Raw genomic sequence first — 20,942 nt, forward strand, 5'->3', positions numbered from 1 at the left:
GACTTTGGGAGTGCAATGTCTCTGTTTGCGGGACTATGGGAGTGCATTGACTGTGTGTGCGGGACATTGGGAGTGCATTGTCTGTGTGTGCGGGACATTGGGAGTGCATTGTCTGTGTGTGCGGGACATTGGGAGTGCATTGTTTGTGTGTGCGGGACATTGGGAGTGCATTGTCTGTGTGTGCGGGACATTGGGAGTGCATTGTCGTATGGGCGGGACATTGGGAGTGCAATGTCTGTGTGTGCGGGTCATTGGGAGTGCAATGGCTGTGTGCGCGGGACATTGGGAGTGCAATCTCTGTGTGTGCGGGACATTGGGAGTGCATTTTGTGTGCGGGACATTGCGAGTGGAATGTCTGTGTGTGCGGGACATTGCGAGTGGAATGTCTGTGTGTGCGGACATTGGGTGTGCATTGTCTGTGTGTCCCGGACATTGGGAGCGCATTGTCTGTGTGTCCCGGACATTGGGAGTGCAATGTCTGTGTGTGTGGGACATTGGGAGTGCAATCTCTGTGTGATGGACATTGGGAGTGCAATGTCTGTGTGTGCGGGACTTTGGGAGTGCAATGTCTGTGTTTGCGGGACTATGGGAGTGCATTGACTGTGTGTGCGGGACATTGGGAGTGCATTGTGTGTGTGTGCGGGACAATGGGACTGCATTGTCTGTGTGTGCGGGACATTGGGAGTGCATTGTCTGTGTGTTTGGGACATTGGGAGTGCATTGTGTGTGTGTGCGGGACTTTGGGAGTGCATTGTGTGTGTGTGCGCGACATTCGGAGTGCAACGTCTGTGTGTGCGCGACATTGGGAATGCAATGTCTGTGTGTGCGGGTTATTGGGAGTGCATTGTCTGTGCGTGTGGAACATTGGGTGTGCAACGTCTGTGTGTCGGGACATTGGGAGTGCAATGTCTGTTTGTGGGGGACAATGTGAGGGCAATGTCTGTGTGTGCGCGACATTGGGAGTGCATTGTCTGTGTGTGCGCGACATTGGGAGTGCAATGTCTGTGTGTGCGGGACATTGGGAGTGCAATGTCTGTGTGTGCGGGACATAGGGAGTGCATTGTCTGTGTGCACAGGACATTGCGAGTTCATTGTCTGTGTGCGCGGGACATTGGGAGTGCAATGTCTGTGTGTGCGCGACATTGGGAGTGCATTGTCTGTGTGTGCGCGACATTTGGAGTGCAATGTCTGTGTGTGCGGGACATTGGGAGTGCAATGTCTGTGTGTGCGCGACATTGGGAGTGCATTGTCTGTGTGTGCGCGACATTTGGAGTGCAATGTCTGTGTGTGCGGGACATTGGGAATACATTGTGCGGGTGTGCGGGACATTGGGAGTGCATTGTCTGTGTGTGCGGGACATTGGGAGTGCATTGTCTGTATCGGCGGGACATTGGGAGTGCAATGTCTGTGTGTGCGGGAGATTGGGAGTGCAATGTCTGTGTGTGCGGGACATTGGGAGTGCATTGTCTGTGTGTCCCGGACATTGGTAGCACATTGTCTATGTGTCCCGGACATTGGGAGTGCAATGTCTGTGTGTACGGGATATTGGGAGTGCAATGTCTGTGCGTGCGGGACATTGGGAGTGCAATGTCTGTGCGTGCGGGACATTGGGAGTGCAATGTCTGTGTGTGCGGGACATTGGGAGTGCAATGTCTGTGCGTGCGGGACATTGGGAGTGCATTGTCTGTGCGTGCGCGACATTGGGAGTGCAATGTCTGTGTGTGCGGGACATTGGGAGTGCAATGTCTGTGTGTGCGAGACATTGGGAGTGCAATGTCTGTGTGTGCGGGACTTTGGGAGTGCAATGTCTGTGTTTGCGGGACTATGGGAGTGCATTGACTGTGTGTGCGGGACATTGGGAGTGCATTGTCTGTGTGTGCGGGACATTGGGAGTGCATTGTGTGTGTGTGCGGGACATTGGGAGTGCATTGTGTGTGTGTGCGGGACAATGGGACTGCATTGTCTGTGTGTGCGGGACATTGGGAGTGCATTGTCTGTGTGTGCGGGACATTGGGAGTGCATTGTGTGTGTGTGCGGGACATTGGGAGTGCATTGTGTGTGTGCGGGACATTGGGAATACATTGTGTGGGTGTGCGGGACATTGGGAGTGCATTGTCTGTATCGGCGGGACATTGGGAGTGCAATGTCTGTGTGTACGGGATATTGGGAGTGCAATGTCTGTGTGTGCGGGACATTGGGAGTGCAATGTCTGTGTGTGCGGGACATTGGGAGTGCAATGTCTGTGCGTGCGGGACATTGGGAGTGCATTGTCTGTGTGTCCCGGACATTGGTAGCACATTGTCTATGTGTCCCGTACATTGGGAGTGCAATGTCTGTGTGTACGGGATATTGGGAGTGCAATGTCTGTGTGTGCGGGACATTGGGAGTGCAATGTCTGTGCGTGCGGGACATTGGGAGTGCAATGTCTGTGTGTGCGGGACATTGGGAGTGCAATGTCTGTGCGTGCGGGACATTGGGAGTGCATTGTCTGTGTGTGCGCGACATTGGGAGTGCAATGTCTGTGTGTGCGGGACATTGGGAGTGCAATGTCTGTGCGTGCGGGACATTGGGAGTGCAATGTCTGTGTGTGCGGGACATTGGGAGTGCAATGTCTGTGCGTGCGGGACATTGGGAATGCAATGTCTGTGTGTGCGGGTTATTGGGAGCGCATTGTCTGTGCGTGTGGAACATTGGGTGTGCAACGTCTGTGTGTCGGGACATTGGGAGTGCAATGTCTGTTTGTGGGGGACAATGTGAGTGCATTGTCTGTGCGTGCGGGAGATTGGGAGTGCATTGTCTGTGTGTGCGGGACATTGTGAGTGCATTGTCGGTGTGTGCGGGAGATTGGGAGTGCATTGTGTGTGTGTGCGGGACATTGGTAATGCATTGTCTGTATGTGCGGGACATTGGGAGTGCAATGTCTGTGTGTGCGGGACATTGGGAGTGCAATGTCTGTGTGCGCGGGACATTGGGAGTGCAATGTCTGTGTGTGCGGGACATTGGGAGTGCATTGTCTGTGTGTGCGGGACATTGGGAGTGCATTGTCTGTATGTGCGGGACATTGGGAGTGCAATGTCTGTGTGTGCGGGACATTGGGAGTTCAATGTCTGTGTGTGCGGGACATTGGGAGTGCAATGTGTGTGTGTGCGGGACATTGGGAGTGCATTGTCTGTGTGTACGGGTCATTTGGAGTGCAATGTCCGTGTGTGCGGGACATTGGGAGTGCAATGTCTGTGTGTGCGGGACATTGGGAGTTCAATGTCTGTGTGTGCGGGACATTGGGAGTGCAATGTCTGTGTGTGCGGGACATTGGGAGTGCATTGTCTGTGTGTACGGGTCATTTGGAGTGCAATGTCTGTGTGTGGGGGACATTGGGAGTGCATTGTGTGGGTGTGCGGGACATTGGGAGTGCAATGTCCGTGTGTGCGGGACATTGGGAGTGCATTGTCTGTGTGTACGGGTCATTTGGAGTGCAATGTCTGTGTGTGGGGGACATTGGGAGTGCATTGTGTGGGTGTGCGGGACATTGGGAGTGCATTTTCTGTGTGTACGGGACATTGGGAGTGCATTGTCTGTATGTGCGGGACATTGGGAGTGCATTTTCTGTGTGTACGGGACATTGGGAGTGCATTGTCTGTATGTGCGGGACATTGGGAGTGCAATGTCTGTGTGTGTGGGACATTGGGAGTGCAATGTCTGTGTGTGCGGGACATTGGGGGTGCAATGTCTGTGTGTGCGGGACATTGGGAGTGCAATGTCTGTGTGTGCGGGACATTGGGAGTGCAATGTCTGTGCGTGCGGGACATTGGGAGTGCAATGTCTGTGCGTGCGGGACATTGGGAGTGCAATGTCTGTGTGTGCAGGACATTCGGAGTGCAATGTCTGTGTGTGCCGGACATTGGGAGTGCAATGTCTGTGCGTGCGGGACATTGGGAGTGCAATGTCTGTGCGTGCGGGACATTGGGAGTGCATTGTCTGTGTGTGCGGGACATTGGGAGTGCAATGTCTGTGCGTGCGGGACATTGGGAGTGCAATGTCTGTGCGTGCGGGACACTGGGAGTGCAATGTCTGTGCGTGCGGGACATTGGGAGTGCAATGTCTGTGCGAGCGGGACATTGGGAGTGCAATGTCTGTGCGAGCGGGACATTGGGAGTGCAATGTCTGTGTGTGCGGGACATTGGGAGTGCAATGTCTGTGCGTGCGGGACATTGGGAGTGCATTGTCTGTGTGTGCGGGACATTGGGAGTGCAATGTCTGTGCGTGCGGGACATTGGGAGTGCAATGTCTGTGCGTGCGGGACACTGGGAGTGCAATGTCTGTGCGTGCGGGACATTGGGAGTGCAATGTCTGTGCGAGCGGGACATTGGGAGTGCAATGTCTGTGCGTGCAGGACATTGGGAGTGCAATGTCTGTGTCTGCAGGACATTGTGAGTGCATTGTGTGGGTGTGCGGGACAATGGGAGTGCATTGTCTGTGTGTGCGGGTCATTGGGAGTGCATTGTCTGTGTTTGCGGGACATTGGGAGTGCAATGTCTGTGTGTGCGGGACATTGGGAGTGCAATGTCTGTATGTGCGGGACATTGGGAGTGCATTGTCTGTGTGTGCGGGAAATTGGGAGTGCATTGTCTGTGTGTACAGGATATTGGGAGTGCAATGTCTGTGTGTGCGGGACAATGGGACTGCATTGTCTGTGTGTGCGGGACATTGGGAGTGCAATGTCTGTGTGTGCGGGACATTGGGAGTGCATTGTCTGTGTGTCCCGGACATTGGTAGCACATTGTCTATGTGTCCCGGACATTGGGAGTGCAATGTCTGTGTGTACGGGACATTGGGGGTGCAATGTCTGTGTGTGCGGGACATTGGGAGTGCAATGTCTGTGTGTGCGGGACATTGGGAGTGCAATGTCTGTGCGTGCGGGACATTGGGAGTGTTATGTCTGTGCGTGCGGGACATTGGGAGTGCAATGTCTGTGCGTGCGGGACATTGGGAGTGCAATGTCTGTGTGTGCGGGTCTTTGGGTGTGCAATGTCTTTTTGTGAGGGACATTGGGAGTGCATTTTCTGTGTGTGCGGGAGATTGGGAGCGCAATGTCTGTGTGTGCGGGACATTGGGAGTGCAATGTCTGTGTGTGTGGGACATTGGGAGTGCAATCTCTGTGTGTGCGGGATATTGGGAGTGCATTTTGTGTGCGGGACATTGCGAGTGGAATGTCTGTGTGTGCGGGACATTGGGTGTGCATCGTCTGTGTGCGCGGAACATTGGGAGTGCACTGTCTGTGTGTGTGGGACATTGGGAGTGCAATGTCTGTGTGTGCGGGACATTGGTAATGCATTGTCTGTATGTGCGGGACATTGGGAGTGCAATGTCTGTGTGTGCGGGACATTGGGAGTGCAATGTGTGTGTACGGGTCATTTGGAGTGCAATGTCTGTGTGTGCGGGACATTGGGAGTGCATTGTGTGGGTGTGCAGGACATTGGGAGTGCATTTTCTGTGTGTACGGGACATTGGGAGTGCATTGTCTGTATGTGCGGGACATTGGGAGTGCAATGTCTGTGTGTGCGGGACATTGGGAGCACATTGTCTGTATGTCCCGGACATTGGGAGTGCAATGTCTGTGCGTGCGGGACGTTGGGAGTGCAATGTCTGTGTGTGCGGGACGTTGGGAGTGCAATGTCTGTGTGTGCTGGACATTGTGAGTGCAATGTCTGTGTGTGCGCGACATTGGGAGTGCATTGTCTGTGTGTGCGGGACATTGGGAGTGCATTGTCTGTGTGTGCGGGACATTGGGAGTGCATTGTCTGTGTGTGCGGGACATTGGGAGTGCATTGTCGTATGGGCGGGACATTGGGAGTGCAATGTCTGTGTCTGCAGGACATTGTGAGTGCATTGTGTGGGTGTGCGGGACATTGGGAGTGCATTGTCTGTGTGTGCGGGACATTGGGAGTGCATTGTCTGTGTGTGCGGGTCATTGGGAGTGCAATGTCTGTGTGCGCGGGACATTGGGAGTGCAATCTCTGTGTGTTGCGGATATTGGGAGTGCATTTTGTGTGCGGGACATTGCGAGTGGAATGTCTGTGTGTGCGGGACATTGCGAGTGGAATGTCTGTGTGTGCGGACATTGGGTGTGCATTGTCTGTGTGTCCCGGACATTTGGAGCGCATTGTCTGTGTGTCCCGGACATTGGGAGTGCAATGTCTGTGTGTACGGGATATTGGGAGTGCAATGTCCGTGTGTGCGTGACATTGCAAGTGCAATCTCTGTGTGATGGACATTGGGAGTGCAATGTCTGTGTGTGCGGGACTTTGGGAGTGCAATGTCTGTGTTTGCGGGACTATGGGAGTGCATTGACTGTGTGTGCGGGACATTGGGACTGCATTGTCTGTGTGTGCGGGACATTGGGACTGCATTGTCTGTGTGTGCGGGACAATGGGACTGCATTGTCTGTGTGTGCGGGACATTGGGAGTGCATTGTCTGTGTGTTTGGGACATTGGGAGTGCATTGTCTGTGTGTGCGGGACTTTGGGAGTGCATTGTGTGTGTGTGCGCGACATTCGGAGTGCAACGTCTGCGTGTGCGCGACATTGGGAATGCAATGTCTGTGTGTGCGGGACATTGGGAGTGCATTGTCTGTGTGTCCCGGACATTGGGAGCGCATTGTCTGTGTGTCCCGGACAGTGGGAGTGCAATGTCTGTGTGTACGGGATATTGGGAGTGCAATGTCCGTGTGTGCGTGACATTGGGAGCGCATTGTCTGTGTGTCCCGGACATTGGGAGTGCAATGTCTGTGTGTACGGGATATTGGGAGTGCAATGTCCGTGTGTGCGTGACATTGGGAGCACATTGTCTGTGTGTCCCGGACATTGGGAGTGCAATGTCTGTGTGTACGGGATATTGGGAGTGCAATGTCCGTGTGTGCGTGACATTGCAAGTGCAATGTCTGTGTGTGTGGGACATTGGGAGAGCAATGTCTTTGTGGGATGGACATTGTGAGTGCAATCTCTGTGTGTTGGACATTGGGAGTGCAATGTCTGTGTGTGCGGGACAGTGGGAGTTCAATGTCTCTTTGTGGGGGACATTGTGAGTGCAATGTCTGTGTGTGAGGGACATTGGGAGTGCAATGTCTGTGTGTGCGGGACATTGGGAGTGCATTGTGTGTGTGTGCGGGACAATGGGAGTGCAATGTCTGTGTGTTTGGGACATTGGGAGTGCATTGTGTGTGCGTGCCGGACATTGGGAGTGCATTGTGTGTGCGTGCGGGACATTGGGAGTGCATTGTCTGTGTGTGCGGGACTTTGGGAGTGCATTGTGTGTGTGTGCGCGACATTCGGAGTGCAATGTCTGCGTGTGCGCGACATTGGGAATGCAATGTCTGTGTGTGCGGCTAATTGGGAGTGCATTGTCTGTGCGTGTGGAACATTGGGTGTGCAACGTCTGTGTGTTGGGACATTGGGAGTGCAATGTCTGTTTGTGGGGGACAATGTGAGTGCAATTTCTGTGTGTGCGCGACATTGGGAGTGCATTGTCTGTGTGTGCGCGACATTGGGAGTGCAATGTCTGTGTGTGCGCGACATTGGGAATCCCATGTCTGTGTGTGCGGGTTATTGGGAGTGCAATGTCTGTGTGTGCGAGACATTGGGAGTGCAATGTCTGTGTGTGCGAGACATTGGGAGTGCAATGTCTGTGTGTGCGAGACATTGGGAGTGCAATGTCTGTGCGTGCGAGACATTGGGAGTGCAATGTCTGTGTGTGCGGGACATTGGGAGTGCAATGTCTGTGTGTGCGGGACATTGGGAGTGCAATGTCTGTGTGTGCGGGACATTGGGAGTACAATGTCTCTGTGTGCGCGACATTGGGAGTGCATTGTCTGTGTGTGCGCGACGTTTGGAGTGCAATGTGTGTGTGTGCGGGACATTGGGAGTGCAATGTGTGTGTGTGCGGGAGTTTGGGAGTACATTGTGTGGGTGTGCGGGACATTGGGAGTGCATTGTCTGTGTGTGCGGGACATTGGGAGCGCATTGTCTGTATCGGCGGGACATTGGGAGTGCAATGTCTGTGTCTGCAGGACATTGGGAGTGCATTGTGTGGGTGTGCGGGACATTGGGAGTGCATTGTCTGTGTGTGCGGGACATTGGGAGTGCAATGTCTGTGTGTGCGGGACATTGGGAGTGCATTGTCTGGATCTGCGGGACATTGGGAGTGCAATGTCTGTGTGTGCGGGACATTGGGAGTGCATTGTCTGTGTGTGCGGGACATTGTGAATGCATTGTGTGGGTGTGCGGGACATTGGGAGTGCATTGTCTGTATGTGCGGGACATTGGGAGTGCAATGTCTGTGTGTGCGGGACATTGGGAGTGCATTGTCTGTGTGTGCGGGACATTGGGAGTGCAATGTCTGTGTTTGCGGGACATTGGGAGTGCATTCTGTGTGTGTGCGGGACATTGGGAGTGCATTGTCTGTGTGTGCGGGACATTGGGAGTGCAATGTCTGTGCGTGCGTGAAATTGGGAGTGCAATGTCTGTGTGTGCGGGACATTGGGAGTGCAATGTCCGTGTGTGCGGGACATTGGGAGTGCAATCTCTGTGTGATGGACATTGGGAGTGCAATGTCTGTGTGTGCGGGACATTGGGAGTTCAATGTCTGTGTGTGCGGGACATTGGGAGTTCAATGTCTGTGTGTGCGGGACATTGGGAGTTCAATGTCTGTGTGTGCGGGACATTGGGAGTTCAATGTCTGTGTTTGCGGGACATTGGGAGTGCAATGTCTGTATGTGCCAGACAATGGGACTGCTTTGTCTGTGTGTGCGGGAGATTTGGAGTCCATTGTCTGTTTGTTTGGGACATTGGGACTGCATTGTCTGTGCGTGTGGGATATTGGGAGTGCATTGTCTGTGTGTGCGCGACATTGGGAGTGCAATGTCTGTGTGTGCGGGACATTGGGAGTGCAATGTCTGTGTGTGCGGGACATTGGGACTGCATTGTCTGTGCGTGTGGGATATTGGGAGTGCAATGTCTGTGTGTGCGCGACATTGGGAGTGCAATGTCTGTGTGTGCGCGACATTGGGAGTGCAATGTCTGTGTGTGCGGGACATTGGGAGTGCAATGTCTGTGTGTGCGCGACATTGGGAGTGCAATGTCTGTGTGTGCGGGACATTGGGAGTGCATTGTCTGTGTTTGCGGGACATTGGGAGTGCAATGTCTGTGTGTGCGGGACATTGGGAGTGCATTGTCTGTATGTGCGGGACATTGGGAGTGCATTGTCTGTGTGTGCGGGAAATTGGGAGTGCATTGTCTGTGTGTACAGGATATTGGGAGTGCAATGTCTGTGTGTGCGGGACATTGGGAGTGCAATGTCTGTGTGTGCGGGACATTGGGAGTGCATTGTCTGTGTGTGCGGGACATTGGGAGTGCATTGTCTGTGTGTACAGGATATTGGGAGTGCAATGTCTGTGTGTACAGGATATTGGGAGTGCAATGTCTGTGTGTGCGGGACATTGGGAGTGCAATGTCTGTGTGTGCGGGACATTTGGAGTGCATTGTCTGTGTGTGCGGGACATTGGGAATGCATTGTGTGGGTGTGCGTGACATTGGGAGTGCATTGTCTGTATGTGCGGGACATTGGGAGTGCATTGTCTGTGTGTGCGGGACATTGGGAGTGCAATGTCTGTGTGTGCGGGACATTGGGAGTGCAATGTCTGTGTGTGCGGGACATTGGGAGTGCAATGTCTGTGTGTGCGGGACATTTGGAGTGCAATGTCTGTGTGTGCGGGACATTGGGAGTGCAATGTCTGTGTGTGCGGGACATTGGGAGTGCAATGTCTGTGTGTGCGGGACATTTGGAGTGCATTGTCTGTGTGTGCGGGACATTGGGAGTGCAATGTCTGTGTGTGCTGGACATTGGGAGTTCAATGTCTGTGTGTGCGGGACATTGGGAGTTCAATGTCTGTGTGTGCGGGACATTGGAAGTTCAATGTCTGTATGTGCCGGACATTGCGAGGGCATTGTGTGTGTGCGTGGGACAATGGGAGTGCATTGTCTGTGTGTGCGGGTTATTGGGAGTGCAATGTCTGTGTGTGTGGAACATTGGGTGTGCAATGTCTGTGTGTGTGCAACATTGGGAGTGCAATGTCTGTGTGTGCGGGACATTGGGAGTGCAATGTCTGTGCGTGTGGAACATTGGGTGTGCAACGTCTGTTTGTGGGGGACTTTGGGAGTGCATTGTCTGTGTGTGCGGGTTATTGGGAGTGCAATGTCTGTGTGTGTGGGACATTGGGAGTGCAATGTCTGTGTGTGCGGGACATTGGGAGTGCATTGTCTGTGTGTGCGGGTCATTGGGAGTGCAATGTCTGTGTGTGCGGGACATTGGGAGTGCAATGTCTGTGTGTGCAGGACATTGGGAGTGCATTGTGTGGGTGTGCGGGACATTGGGAGTGCCTAGTCTGTGTGTGCGGGTCATTGGGAGTGCAATGTCTGTGTGTGCGGGACATTGGGAGTGCAATGTCTGTGTGTGCGGGACATTGGGAGTGCAATGTCTGTGTGTGCGGGACATTGGGAGTGCAATGTCTGTGTGTGCGGGACATTGGGAGTGCAATGTCTGTGTGTGCGGGAAATTGGGAGTGCATTGTGTGTGTGTGCGGGACATTTGGAGTACATTGTGTGGGTGTGCGGAACATTGGGAGTGCGTTGTCTGTGTGTCCCGGACATTGAGAGTGCATTGTCTGTGTGTCCCGGACATTGGTAGCACATTGTCTATGTGTCCCGGACATTGGGAGTGCAATGTCTGTGTGTACGGGATATTGGGAGTGCGATGTCCCTGTGTGCGTGACATTGCGAGTGCAATGTCTGTGTTTGTGGGACATTGGGGGTGCAATGTCTGTGTGTGCGGGACATTGGGAGTGCAATGTCTGTGTGTGCGGGATATTGGGAGTGCAATGTCTGTGTGTGCTGGACAGTGGGAGTGCAATGTCTGTGTTTGCGGGACTATGGGAGTGCATTGACTGTGTGTGCGGGACATTGGGAGTGCATTGTCTGTGTGTGCGGGACAATGGGACTGCATTGTCTGTGTGTGCGGGACATTGGGAGTGCATTGTCTGTGTGTGCGGGACTTTGGGAGTGCATTGTGTGTGTGTGCGCGCGACATTCGGAGTGCAATGTCTGCGTGTGCGCGACATTGGGAATGCAATGTCTGTGTGTGTGGGTTATTGGGAGTGCATTGTCTGAGCGCGTGGAACATTGGGTGTGCAACGTCTGTGTGTCGGGACATTGGGAGTGCAATGTCTGTGTGTGCGGGACATTGGGAGTGCAATGTGTGTGTGTGCGCGACATTGGGAGTGCAATGTCTGTGTGTGCGGGACATTGGGAGTGCAATGTCTGTGTGTGCGGGACATTGGGAGTGCAATGTGTGTGTGTGCGCGACATTGGGAGTGCAATGTGTGTGTGTGCGCGACATTGTGAGTACATTGTGTGGGTGTGCGGGACATTGGGAGTGCGTTGTCTGTGTGTGCGGGACATTGGGAGTGCATTGTCTGTATCGGCGGGACAGTGGGAGTGCAACGTCTGTGTCTGCAGGACATTGGGAGTGCATTGTGTGGGTGTGCGGGACATTGGGAGTGCATTGTCTGTGTGTGCGGGTCATTGGGAGTGCATTGTCTGTCTGTGCGGGACATTGGGAGTGCAATGTCTGTGTGTCCCGGACATTGGGAGTGCATTGTCTGTGTGTCCCGGACATTGGTAGCACATTGTCTATGTGTCCCGGACATTGGGAGTGCAATGTCTGTGTGTACGGGATATTGGGAGAGCGATGTCCCTGTGTGCGTGACATTGCGAGTGCAATGTCTGTGTGTGTGGGACATTGGGGGTGCAATGTCTGTGCGTGCGGGACATTGGGAGTGCAATGTCTGTGCGTGCGGGACATTGGGAGTGCAATGTCTGTGTGTGTGGGACATTGGGAGTGCAATGTCTTTGTGTGTGGGACATTGGGAGTGCAATCTCTGTGTGATGGACCTTGGAAGTGCAATGTCTGTGTGTGCGGGACATTGGGAGTGCATTGTCTGTGTGTGCGGGACATTGGGAGTGCATTGTCTGTGTGTTTGGGACTTTGGGAGTGCAATGTCTCTGTTTGCGGGACTATGGGAGTGCATTGACTGTGTGTGCCGGACATTGGGAGTGCATTGTGTGTGTGTGCGGGGCATTGGGAGTGCAATCTCTGTGTGTGCGGGACATTGGGAGTGCATTTTGTGTGCGGGACATTGCGATTGGAATGTCTGTGTGTGCGGGACATTGGGAGTGCCATGTCTGTGTGTGTGGGACATTGGGAGTGCCATGTCTGTGTGTGTGGGACATTGGGAGTGCAATGTCTGTGTGTGCGGGACATTGGGAGTGCAATGTCTGTGTGTGCAGGACATTGGGAGTGCATTGTGTGGGTGTGCGGGACATTGGGAGTGCATTCTGTGTGTGTGCGGGAAATTGGGAGTGCATTGTCTGTGTGTGCGGGACATTGGGAGTGCATTGTCTGTGTGTCCCGGACATTGGGAGCGCATTGTCTGTGTGTCCCGGACATTGGGAGCACATTGTCTGTGTGTCCCGGACATTGGGAGTGCAATGTCTGTGTGTACGGGATATTGGGAGTGCAATGTCCGTGTGTGCGTGACATTGGGAGCACATTGTCTGTGTGTCCCGGACTTTGGGAGTGCAATGTCTGTGTGTGCGGGACATTGGGAGCGCATTGTCTGTGTTTGCGGGACTATGGGAGTGCATTGACTGTGTGTGCGGGACATTGGGAGCGCATTGTGTGTGCGTGCGGGACAATGGGAGTGCAATGTCTGTGTGTGCGGGACATTGGGAGTGCAATGTGTGTGTGTGCGCGACATTGGGAGTGCAATGTGTGTGTGTGCGCGACATTGTGAGTACATTGTGTGGGTGTGCGGGACATTGGGAGTGCGTTGTCTGTGTGTGCGGGACATTGGGAGTGCATTGTCTGTATCGGCGGGACATTGGGAGTGCAATGTCTGTGTGTCCCGGACATTGGGAGTGCATTGTCTGTGTGTCCCGGACATTGGTAGCACATTGTCTATGTGTCCCGGACATTGGGAGTGCAATGTCTGTGTGTACGGGATATTGGGAGAGCGATGTCCCTGTGTGCGTGACATTGCGAGTGCAATGTCTGTGTGTGTGGGACATTGGGGGTGCAATGTCTGTGCGTGCGGGACATTGGGAGTGCAATGTCTGTGCGTGCGGGACATTGGGAGTGCAATGTCTGTGTGTGTGGGACATTGGGAGTGCAATGTCTTTGTGTGTGGGACATTGGGAGTGCAATCTCTGTGTGATGGACCTTGGAAGTGCAATGTCTGTGTGTGCGGGACATTGGGAGTGCATTGTCTGTGTGTGCGGGACATTGGGAGTGCATTGTCTGTGTGTTTGGGACTTTGGGAGTGCAATGTCTCTGTTTGCGGGACTATGGGAGTGCATTGACTGTGTGTGCCGGACATTGGGAGTGCATTGTGTGTGTGTGCGGGGCATTGGGAGTGCAATCTCTGTGTGTGCGGGACATTGGGAGTGCATTTTGTGTGCGGGACATTGCGATTGGAATGTCTGTGTGTGCGGGACATTGGGAGTGCCATGTCTGTGTGTGTGGGACATTGGGAGTGCCATGTCTGTGTGTGTGGGACATTGGGAGTGCAATGTCTGTGTGTGCGGGACATTGGGAGTGCAATGTCTGTGTGTGCAGGACATTGGGAGTGCATTGTGTGGGTGTGCGGGACATTGGGAGTGCATTCTGTGTGTGTGCGGGAAATTGGGAGTGCATTGTCTGTGTGTGCGGGACATTGGGAGTGCATTGTCTGTGTGTCCCGGACATTGGGAGCGCATTGTCTGTGTGTCCCGGACATTGGGAGCACATTGTCTGTGTGTCCCGGACATTGGGAGTGCAATGTCTGTGTGTACGGGATATTGGGAGTGCAATGTCCGTGTGTGCGTGACATTGGGAGCACATTGTCTGTGTGTCCCGGACTTTGGGAGTGCAATGTCTGTGTGTGCGGGACATTGGGAGCGCATTGTCTGTGTTTGCGGGACTATGGGAGTGCATTGACTGTGTGTGCGGGACATTGGGAGCGCATTGTGTGTGCGTGCGGGACAATGGGACTGCATTGTCTGTGTGTGCGGGACATTGGGAGTGCATTGTGTGTGCGGGACTTTGGGAGTGCATTGTGTGTGTGTGCGCGCGACATTCGGAGTGCAATGTCTGCGTGTGCGCGACATTGGGAATGCAATGTCTGTGTGTGCGGGTTATTGGGAGTGCATTGTCTGTGCGTGTGGAACATTGGGTGTGCAACGTCTGTGTGTCGGGACATTGGGAGTGCAATGTCTGTTTTTTGGGGAGAATGTGAGTGCAATGTCTGTGTGTGCGGGACATTGGGAGTGCAATGTCTGTGTGTGCGCGACATTGGGAGTGCAATGTGTGTGTGTGCGCGACATTGTGAGTACATTGTGTGGGTGTGCGGGACATTGGGAGTGCATTGTCTGTGTGTGCGGGACATTGGGAGTGCATTGTCTGTATCGGCGGGACATTGGGAGTGCAATGTCTGTGTCTGCAGGACATTGGGAGTGCATTGTGTGGGTGTGCGGGACATTGGGAGTGCAATGTCTGTGTGTCCCGGACATTGGTAGCACATTGTCTATGTGTCCCAGACATTGGGAGTGCAATGTCTGTGTGTACGGGATATTGGGAGTGCGATGTCCCTGTGTACGTGACATTGCGAGTGCAATGTCTGTGTGTGTGGGACATTGGGGGTGCAATGTCTGTGCGTGCGGGACATTGGGAGTGCAATGTCTGTGCGTGCGGGACATTGGGAGTGCAATGTCTGTGTGTGTGGGACATTGGGAGTGCAATGTCTTTGTGTGTGGGACATTGGGAGTGCAATCTCTGTGTGATGGACATTGGGAGTGCATTGTCTGTGTGTTTGGGACTTTGGGAGTGCAATGTCTCTGTTTGCGGGACTATGGGAGTGCATTGACTGTGTGTGCCGGACATTGGGAGTGCATTGTGTGTGTGTGCGGGTTATTGGGAGTGCAATGTCTGTGTGTGTGGAACATTGGATGTGCAACGTCTGTGTGTGCGGGACATTGGGAGTGCAATGTCTGTTTGTGAGGGACATTGTGAGTGCAATGTCTGTGTCTGCGGGACATTGGGAGTGCATTGTCTGTGTGTGCGCGACATTCGGAGTGCAATGTCTGTGTGTGCGGGACATTGGGAGTGCATTGTCTGTGTGTGCAGGGCATTGGGAGAGCAATCTCTGTGTGTGCGGGACATTGGGAGTGCATTTTCTGTGCGGGACATTGCGAGTGGAATGTCTGTGTGTGCGGGACATTGGGAGTGCAATGTCTGTGTGTGTGGGACATTGGGAGTGCAATGTCTGTGTGTTTGGGACATTGGGAGTGCATTGTCTGTGTGTGCGGGACATTGGGAGTACATTGTGTGGGTGTGCGGGACATTGGGAGTGCATTGTCTGTGTGCGCGGGTCATTGGGAGTGCATTCTGTGTGTGTGCGGGACATTGGGAGTGCATTGTCTGTGTGTGCGGGACATTGGGAGTGCATTGTCTGTGTGGACGGGATATTGGGACTGCAATGTCCGTGTGTGCGTGACATTGCGAGTGCATTGTCTGTGTGTGCAGGACATTGGGAGTGCAATGTCTGTGTGTGTGGGACATTGGGAGTGCAATGTCTGTGTGTGCGGGACATTGGGAGTGCAATGTCTGTGCGTGCGGGACATTGGGAATGCAATGTCTCTGCGTGCGTGAAATTGGGAGTGCAATGTCTGTGTGTGCTGGACATTGGGAGTGCAATGTCTGTGTGTGCGGAACATTGGGAGTTCAATGTCTGTGTGTGCGGGACATTGGGAGTGCAATGTCTGTATGTGCCAGACAATGGGACTGCATTGTCTGTGTGTGCGGGAGATTTGGAGTGCATTGTCTGTGTGTTTGGGACATTGGGACTGCATTGTCTGTGTGTGCAGGACTTTGGGAGTGCCATGTCTGTGTTTGCGGGACTATGGGAGTGCATTGACTGTGTGTGCCGGACATTGGGAGGGCATTGTCTGTGTGTGCGGGACAATGGGAGTGCATTGTGTGTGCGGGTTATTGGGAGTGCAATGTCTGTGCGTGTGGAACATTGGGTGTGCAACGTCTGTGTGTGCGGGACATTGGGTGTGCAATATCTGTGTGTGTGTGACATTGGGAGTGCAATGTCTGTGTGTGCGGGACATTGGGAGTGCAATGTCTGTGCGTGTGGAACATTGGGTGTGCAACGTCTGTTTGTGGGGGACTTTGGGAGTGCATTGTCTACGTGTGCGCGACATTTGGAGTGCAATGTCTGTGTGTGCGGGACATTGGGAGTGCAATGTCTGTGTGTGCGGGACATTGGGAGTGCATTGTCTGTGTGTGCGGGACATTGGGAGTGCATTGTCTGTGTGTGCCGGACATTGGGAGTGCAATGTCTGTGTGTGCGGGAAATTGGGAGTGCAATTTCTGTGTGTGCGGGACATTGGGAGTGCAATGTCTGTGTGTGCGGGACATTGGGAGTGCAATGTCTGTGTGTGCGGGACATTGGGAGTGCAATGTCCGTGTGTGCGGGACATTGGGTGTGCATCTCTGTGTGTGCGAGACATTGTTTCTGTATTTTCTCTGTGTGCAGGACCTTGAGTCTCTATTCTCTGGGTCTGCGTGACATTGAGAGTGTATGGACAGGATTTGACTTCAGAACTTTAACGGTCTCTGTTGCAGGAACCGGGTATTCACCCACAGTGCGGGTGCTCGGAATGGTGTCAAGCGCATTCTAATTACCATCACTGATGGTTTATCTCAGGACAAGCACTTTGCTGACGCTATTCTGGCAGCAGATATGAAGAAGATCGAGCGATATGCCATCGGGGTGAGAGAAACATAACTTGATTGCCCAGTGCACAAGATTCATGTCCTAAACTTCCCTCAGAGTGTTCGCCCATTGTATCCCCTTCCCTTCCACCTTCAGTCCTGCCCCTCCCTCTTTCTGTCACCCCCTCCTGCCCCCTACAACCCCACCCTATCTCTGTAACCTCCTCCAACCCCGTACACCCCTTCCCTGTCTCTGTCACCCCCTCCAACTCCCGACACCCCCTCCCTACCTCTGTCTCACCCTCTGGCCCCGCGCCCTGTCGTTTACCCTGAAATTGACTTTGGGAATGTTTGCATTGCCTCAATAGGTTGGCGGGGCTTTCACTGACCCTTCTGCTTTGTTTGAGCTGAAAACCATTGCCTCAAAAGACACGAACGTCTTCAAAGTGGATAACTTTGATGCGCTGGACAGCATCCAGAAAGAGCTACAGGAGAAAATCTTCGCCATTGAAGGTACCTGAACCCTTTTCTCTCTGAACGGCATCCTGGGGACATGGGACCCTCTTGGCGTGGGTGTTGGTAAGTTATTGCCCCTTCGAAGGGCACAGGGGCGGTTTGGGGGGGCCACAAGTTGGTGGACAGAGTGACTCAGCTCGCATATTTATTTTGATGCGCGTTTTTGAGATAGCACGCGAGAACATCTGAGAGGTCACGGAAAGGAAGCAGAGAGCAGCCGGTGATTGCCACTCTGCCTGAGGACAGGACTGACCGCATGGCCGCCGAAGATGTGAGCCCAAAGGGTTAAGGAATGAGTGAGCTGAGTTAGCGGCTCGTTGAGGCTGCATCAACCCGGTGAAGTTGCATCAATTTGAAGCGAGCAGGTCCCAGAAAGGAACTGGGTGACAAGTGGTGCCAGGAGCGTGGAACAGGGATGTAGTTGCATTGGGCTTGAGTATCTGCCAGGCTGCAGTGGGGGTTAAGTGATGCAATGTCCCGTTTCACCATTGATCGTGAGGCCGTTTCAAACAGATCTTGCGTCATGTGGCATAGGTGGCATTTTTATTCAGTACGATAAATTTTAATGTAATTTTGCAGCTTCTCATGGACAAAGGTCAATGATAAATGACCAAATTGCTCATGTTAAAATTGCAGCCCAGCAGAGCAGGTTGTACACAGGAATTCGACCTGTTTGGTCCAACTGAAATCAGGAAACATTGAAAGTGTTGAATGATATTGTTCCGAAGTGGGATTGTGTTGGCGAGCTCAGGGTTGATGTTCCAGTGGTTCCGCTGACCCTCTAAGGGGGTGAGAGGTGACGGGTTTTGGGGAAGTTGCGGCTGGTGGATGAGTCACTGTGGTGCGTTTTGCAGATGGTACACACTGCCGCGACTGTCCCTGAGGAGGGAGGGGGTGGTAAAGGTAGGGGGTGAGCGTCTCGATTGAGGTGGTGGGGGGAGGGGGACTTTGTCCCTGGGACAGTGCCAACATTCCTGAGTGTTGTCGGAGCTGCCCCCTCCACTGACTTCCAGGGGCAAGTGGGGAGTATTCCCTCCCACCTCCTGCCTTGTGGGACAGGCTTTGGGGAGGGTGGCAGTGAGGACTCCCAGCCTCTGACCTGCTCCCTGTAGCCACAGGATTGATATGGGGCTGTGGTCCAGTTCAGTTTCTGCTCAATGGGGACCCCCAGGATGTTGGTCCCGAGGGAGGCGGGAGGGATACAGTGATGGGAACACCATTGAATGTCATGGTTAGGGGTGGGGGCGATGGTTAGCCTGACATCCATGTGCCATGAATGGACCCTCTCATTTATCAGCCCAAGCTGGGATATTGTCAGAGGGTCAGCGCTGAGGAAGCGGGCACTGTCGGAGGGTCAGCGCTGGGGGAGTGGGTGCTGTCGGAGGGTCAGCGCTGAGGGAGCGGGCACTGTCGGAGGGTCAGCGCTGAGGGAGCGGGCACTGTCGGAGGGTCAGTGCTGAGGGAGCGGGTGCTGTCAGAGGGTCAGCGCTGAGGGAGCGGGCACTGTCGGAGGGTCAGTGCTGAGGGAGCGGGCACTGTCGGAGGGTCAGCGCAGAGGGAGCGGGCACTGTCGGAGGGTCAGCACTGAGGGATTGTCCTGCCTCCTCAGGTTCAGCCAGCCCTGGCACGTCTGCCTCATTCCAGTTGGAGATGGCACAGGAAGGATTCAGCTCTCTCATCACAGATGTAAGTTTTGAGGGGCACCCAGCCCGTGTCCCATACATGCCAGGAGTGAGTGGGAGCAGTCATGCGGGGTCACTGTGCCCGTCCCGTTGATACCTCGGGAAGTGAGGGCTTTACAGACCCTCCAAGGCAAGGAATCCCTCTGTGCCCTTCACCGTCGTCCTTGGGCCCCCAACTCAATGGGCACCGAAGGAACTCCCAGATGGAGCAGAAATTTGGGAGGGGGTGGGGGACACCTTATTGCACTCCCTCCCCCCAAAAGCCTCCCCCTTCAGAGTGAGATGAGCCCTCGTACTTCCAGATCCAGGGAGACCCCTAACTCAATTCACATACAGGATGGCCGCCCCAGGCTTGTGCCTTCTCCGAACACCGGGATCGGTTCCCGGGTTCCGTGTGAGCTCCATTTCCGAAGTCATAGGGAGTGAGGCGCCCACATTTCCAACTCCCGCAAACCCCATCCCCACGCCCCCCATTTCCTGGCAGTGGAAGTGCGATATGCCCAGCTATTCCCTGCCTTCTGAGCCAGAGTGTCCCGTGTGTTAACAATCCCTCAGCCCGGTCTGTCTGCGAAATGTTCCTCACCCCTTCCCTGTTCCCTCCGACTACTTCTGGGGAATCCATCACCCCAGCCTCCTAGACCCCCTCCCTAACTCTGTCACCCCTCCAATCCCTGACACCCCCTCCCTATCTCTGTCACCCCCTCCGTCCCCCTACACCCCCTCCCTATCTCTGTAACCCCCTCCGTCCACCTACACCCCCTCCCTATCTCTGTCACCTCCTCCCTATCCGTGTCACCTCCTCCCTATCCCTGTCACCTCCACCAGCCCCTTACACCCCCTCCATATCTCTGTCATCCCCGACACCCCCTCCCTATCTCCGCCACCTCCCCTCATTCAGGCTGTTGGATCTTCCCACTCCTGTTTGTGTTGCAGAGCTCGGTGGTGCTCGGAGCGGTCGGGGCCTACGACTGGTCAGGGGCGCTAGTCAAATTCAGCGGCTCGTCCCGCACCTTAATCAATGAGACCGCACCCAGTGCCGAGACGAGGAACGCCTACCTGGGTAAGGGGATGTGATTTTCCCAAAATGAGGGGTGGGTGGGGAGACAGAGTGAGGGAAGGGAGGGTGGGAGAGGGGGAGGGGGCAGGGAGGGTGGGAGAGGGGGAGGGGGCAGGGAGGGTGGGAGAGGGGGAGGGGGCAGAGAGGGAGGAAGAGAGTAAAGGGGAGTGGGAGAGTGAGGGAAGGTGGGGGGAGAGTGAGGGAGGTGGGGGGAGAGTGAGGGAGGTGGGGGGAGAGTGAGGGAGGTGGGGGGAGAGTGAGGGAGCCGGGGGGACAGAGGAGAGGAAGGGTGGTGGAGGGAGGGGGAGAGGGAGGGGGAGAGAGGGGTGAGGGAGAGGGAGAGAGGGGGAGAGAGGGGTGAGGGGGGGGGGAGAGAGGGGTGAGGGGGGGGAGAGAGGGGTGAGGGGGGGGGAGAGAGGGGTGAGGGGGGGGAGAGAGGGGTGGGGGGGGGAGAGGGGTGAGGGGGGGGGGGAAGAGAGGGGTGAGGGGGGGGGAGAGAGGGGTGAGGGGGGGGGAGAGAGGGGTGAGGGGGGGGGGGGAGAGAGGGGTGAGGGGGGGGGAGAGAGGGGTGAGGGGGGGGGAGAGAGGGGTGAGGGAGGGGGGGGGAGAGAGGGGTGAGGGAGGGGGGGGAGAGAGGGGTGAGGGAGGGGGGGGGAGAGAGGGGTGAGGGAGGGGGGGGGAGAGAGGGGTGAGGGGGGGGGGGGAGAGAGGGGTGAGGGAGGGGGGGGGGAGAGAGGGGTGAGGGAGGGAGGGGGGGGGAGAGAGGGGTGAGGGAGGGGGGGGAGAGAGGGGTGAGGGAGGGGGGGAGAGAGGGGGGGGGAGAG

The 20,942-nt window shown here is 54.9% G+C and overlaps 1 protein-coding gene across 1 annotated transcript in view; it reads left to right on the forward strand.

The window, feature by feature from the left end:
* Positions 1 to 20,121, forward strand: part of LOC125450105 (integrin alpha-D-like) — a gene marked incomplete at its 3' end in the record, with an annotated part of 61,150 nt that extends 41,029 nt beyond the window's left edge. The window contains exons 9-12 of the mRNA XM_059643272.1: positions 16,774 to 16,921; positions 17,232 to 17,376; positions 18,989 to 19,065; positions 19,995 to 20,121. Of these exons, the coding sequence (XP_059499255.1) occupies positions 16,774 to 16,921; positions 17,232 to 17,376; positions 18,989 to 19,065; positions 19,995 to 20,121 (497 nt within the window). The remainder of the gene's footprint in view (positions 1 to 16,773; positions 16,922 to 17,231; positions 17,377 to 18,988; positions 19,066 to 19,994) is intronic.
* Between the last annotated feature and the right edge of the window lie 821 nt (positions 20,122 to 20,942).

This window comes from Stegostoma tigrinum, chromosome 50 (genome assembly GCF_030684315.1).
Source record: "Stegostoma tigrinum isolate sSteTig4 chromosome 50, sSteTig4.hap1, whole genome shotgun sequence".
In the NCBI taxonomy this organism is placed as follows: domain Eukaryota; kingdom Metazoa; phylum Chordata; class Chondrichthyes; order Orectolobiformes; family Stegostomatidae; genus Stegostoma; species Stegostoma tigrinum.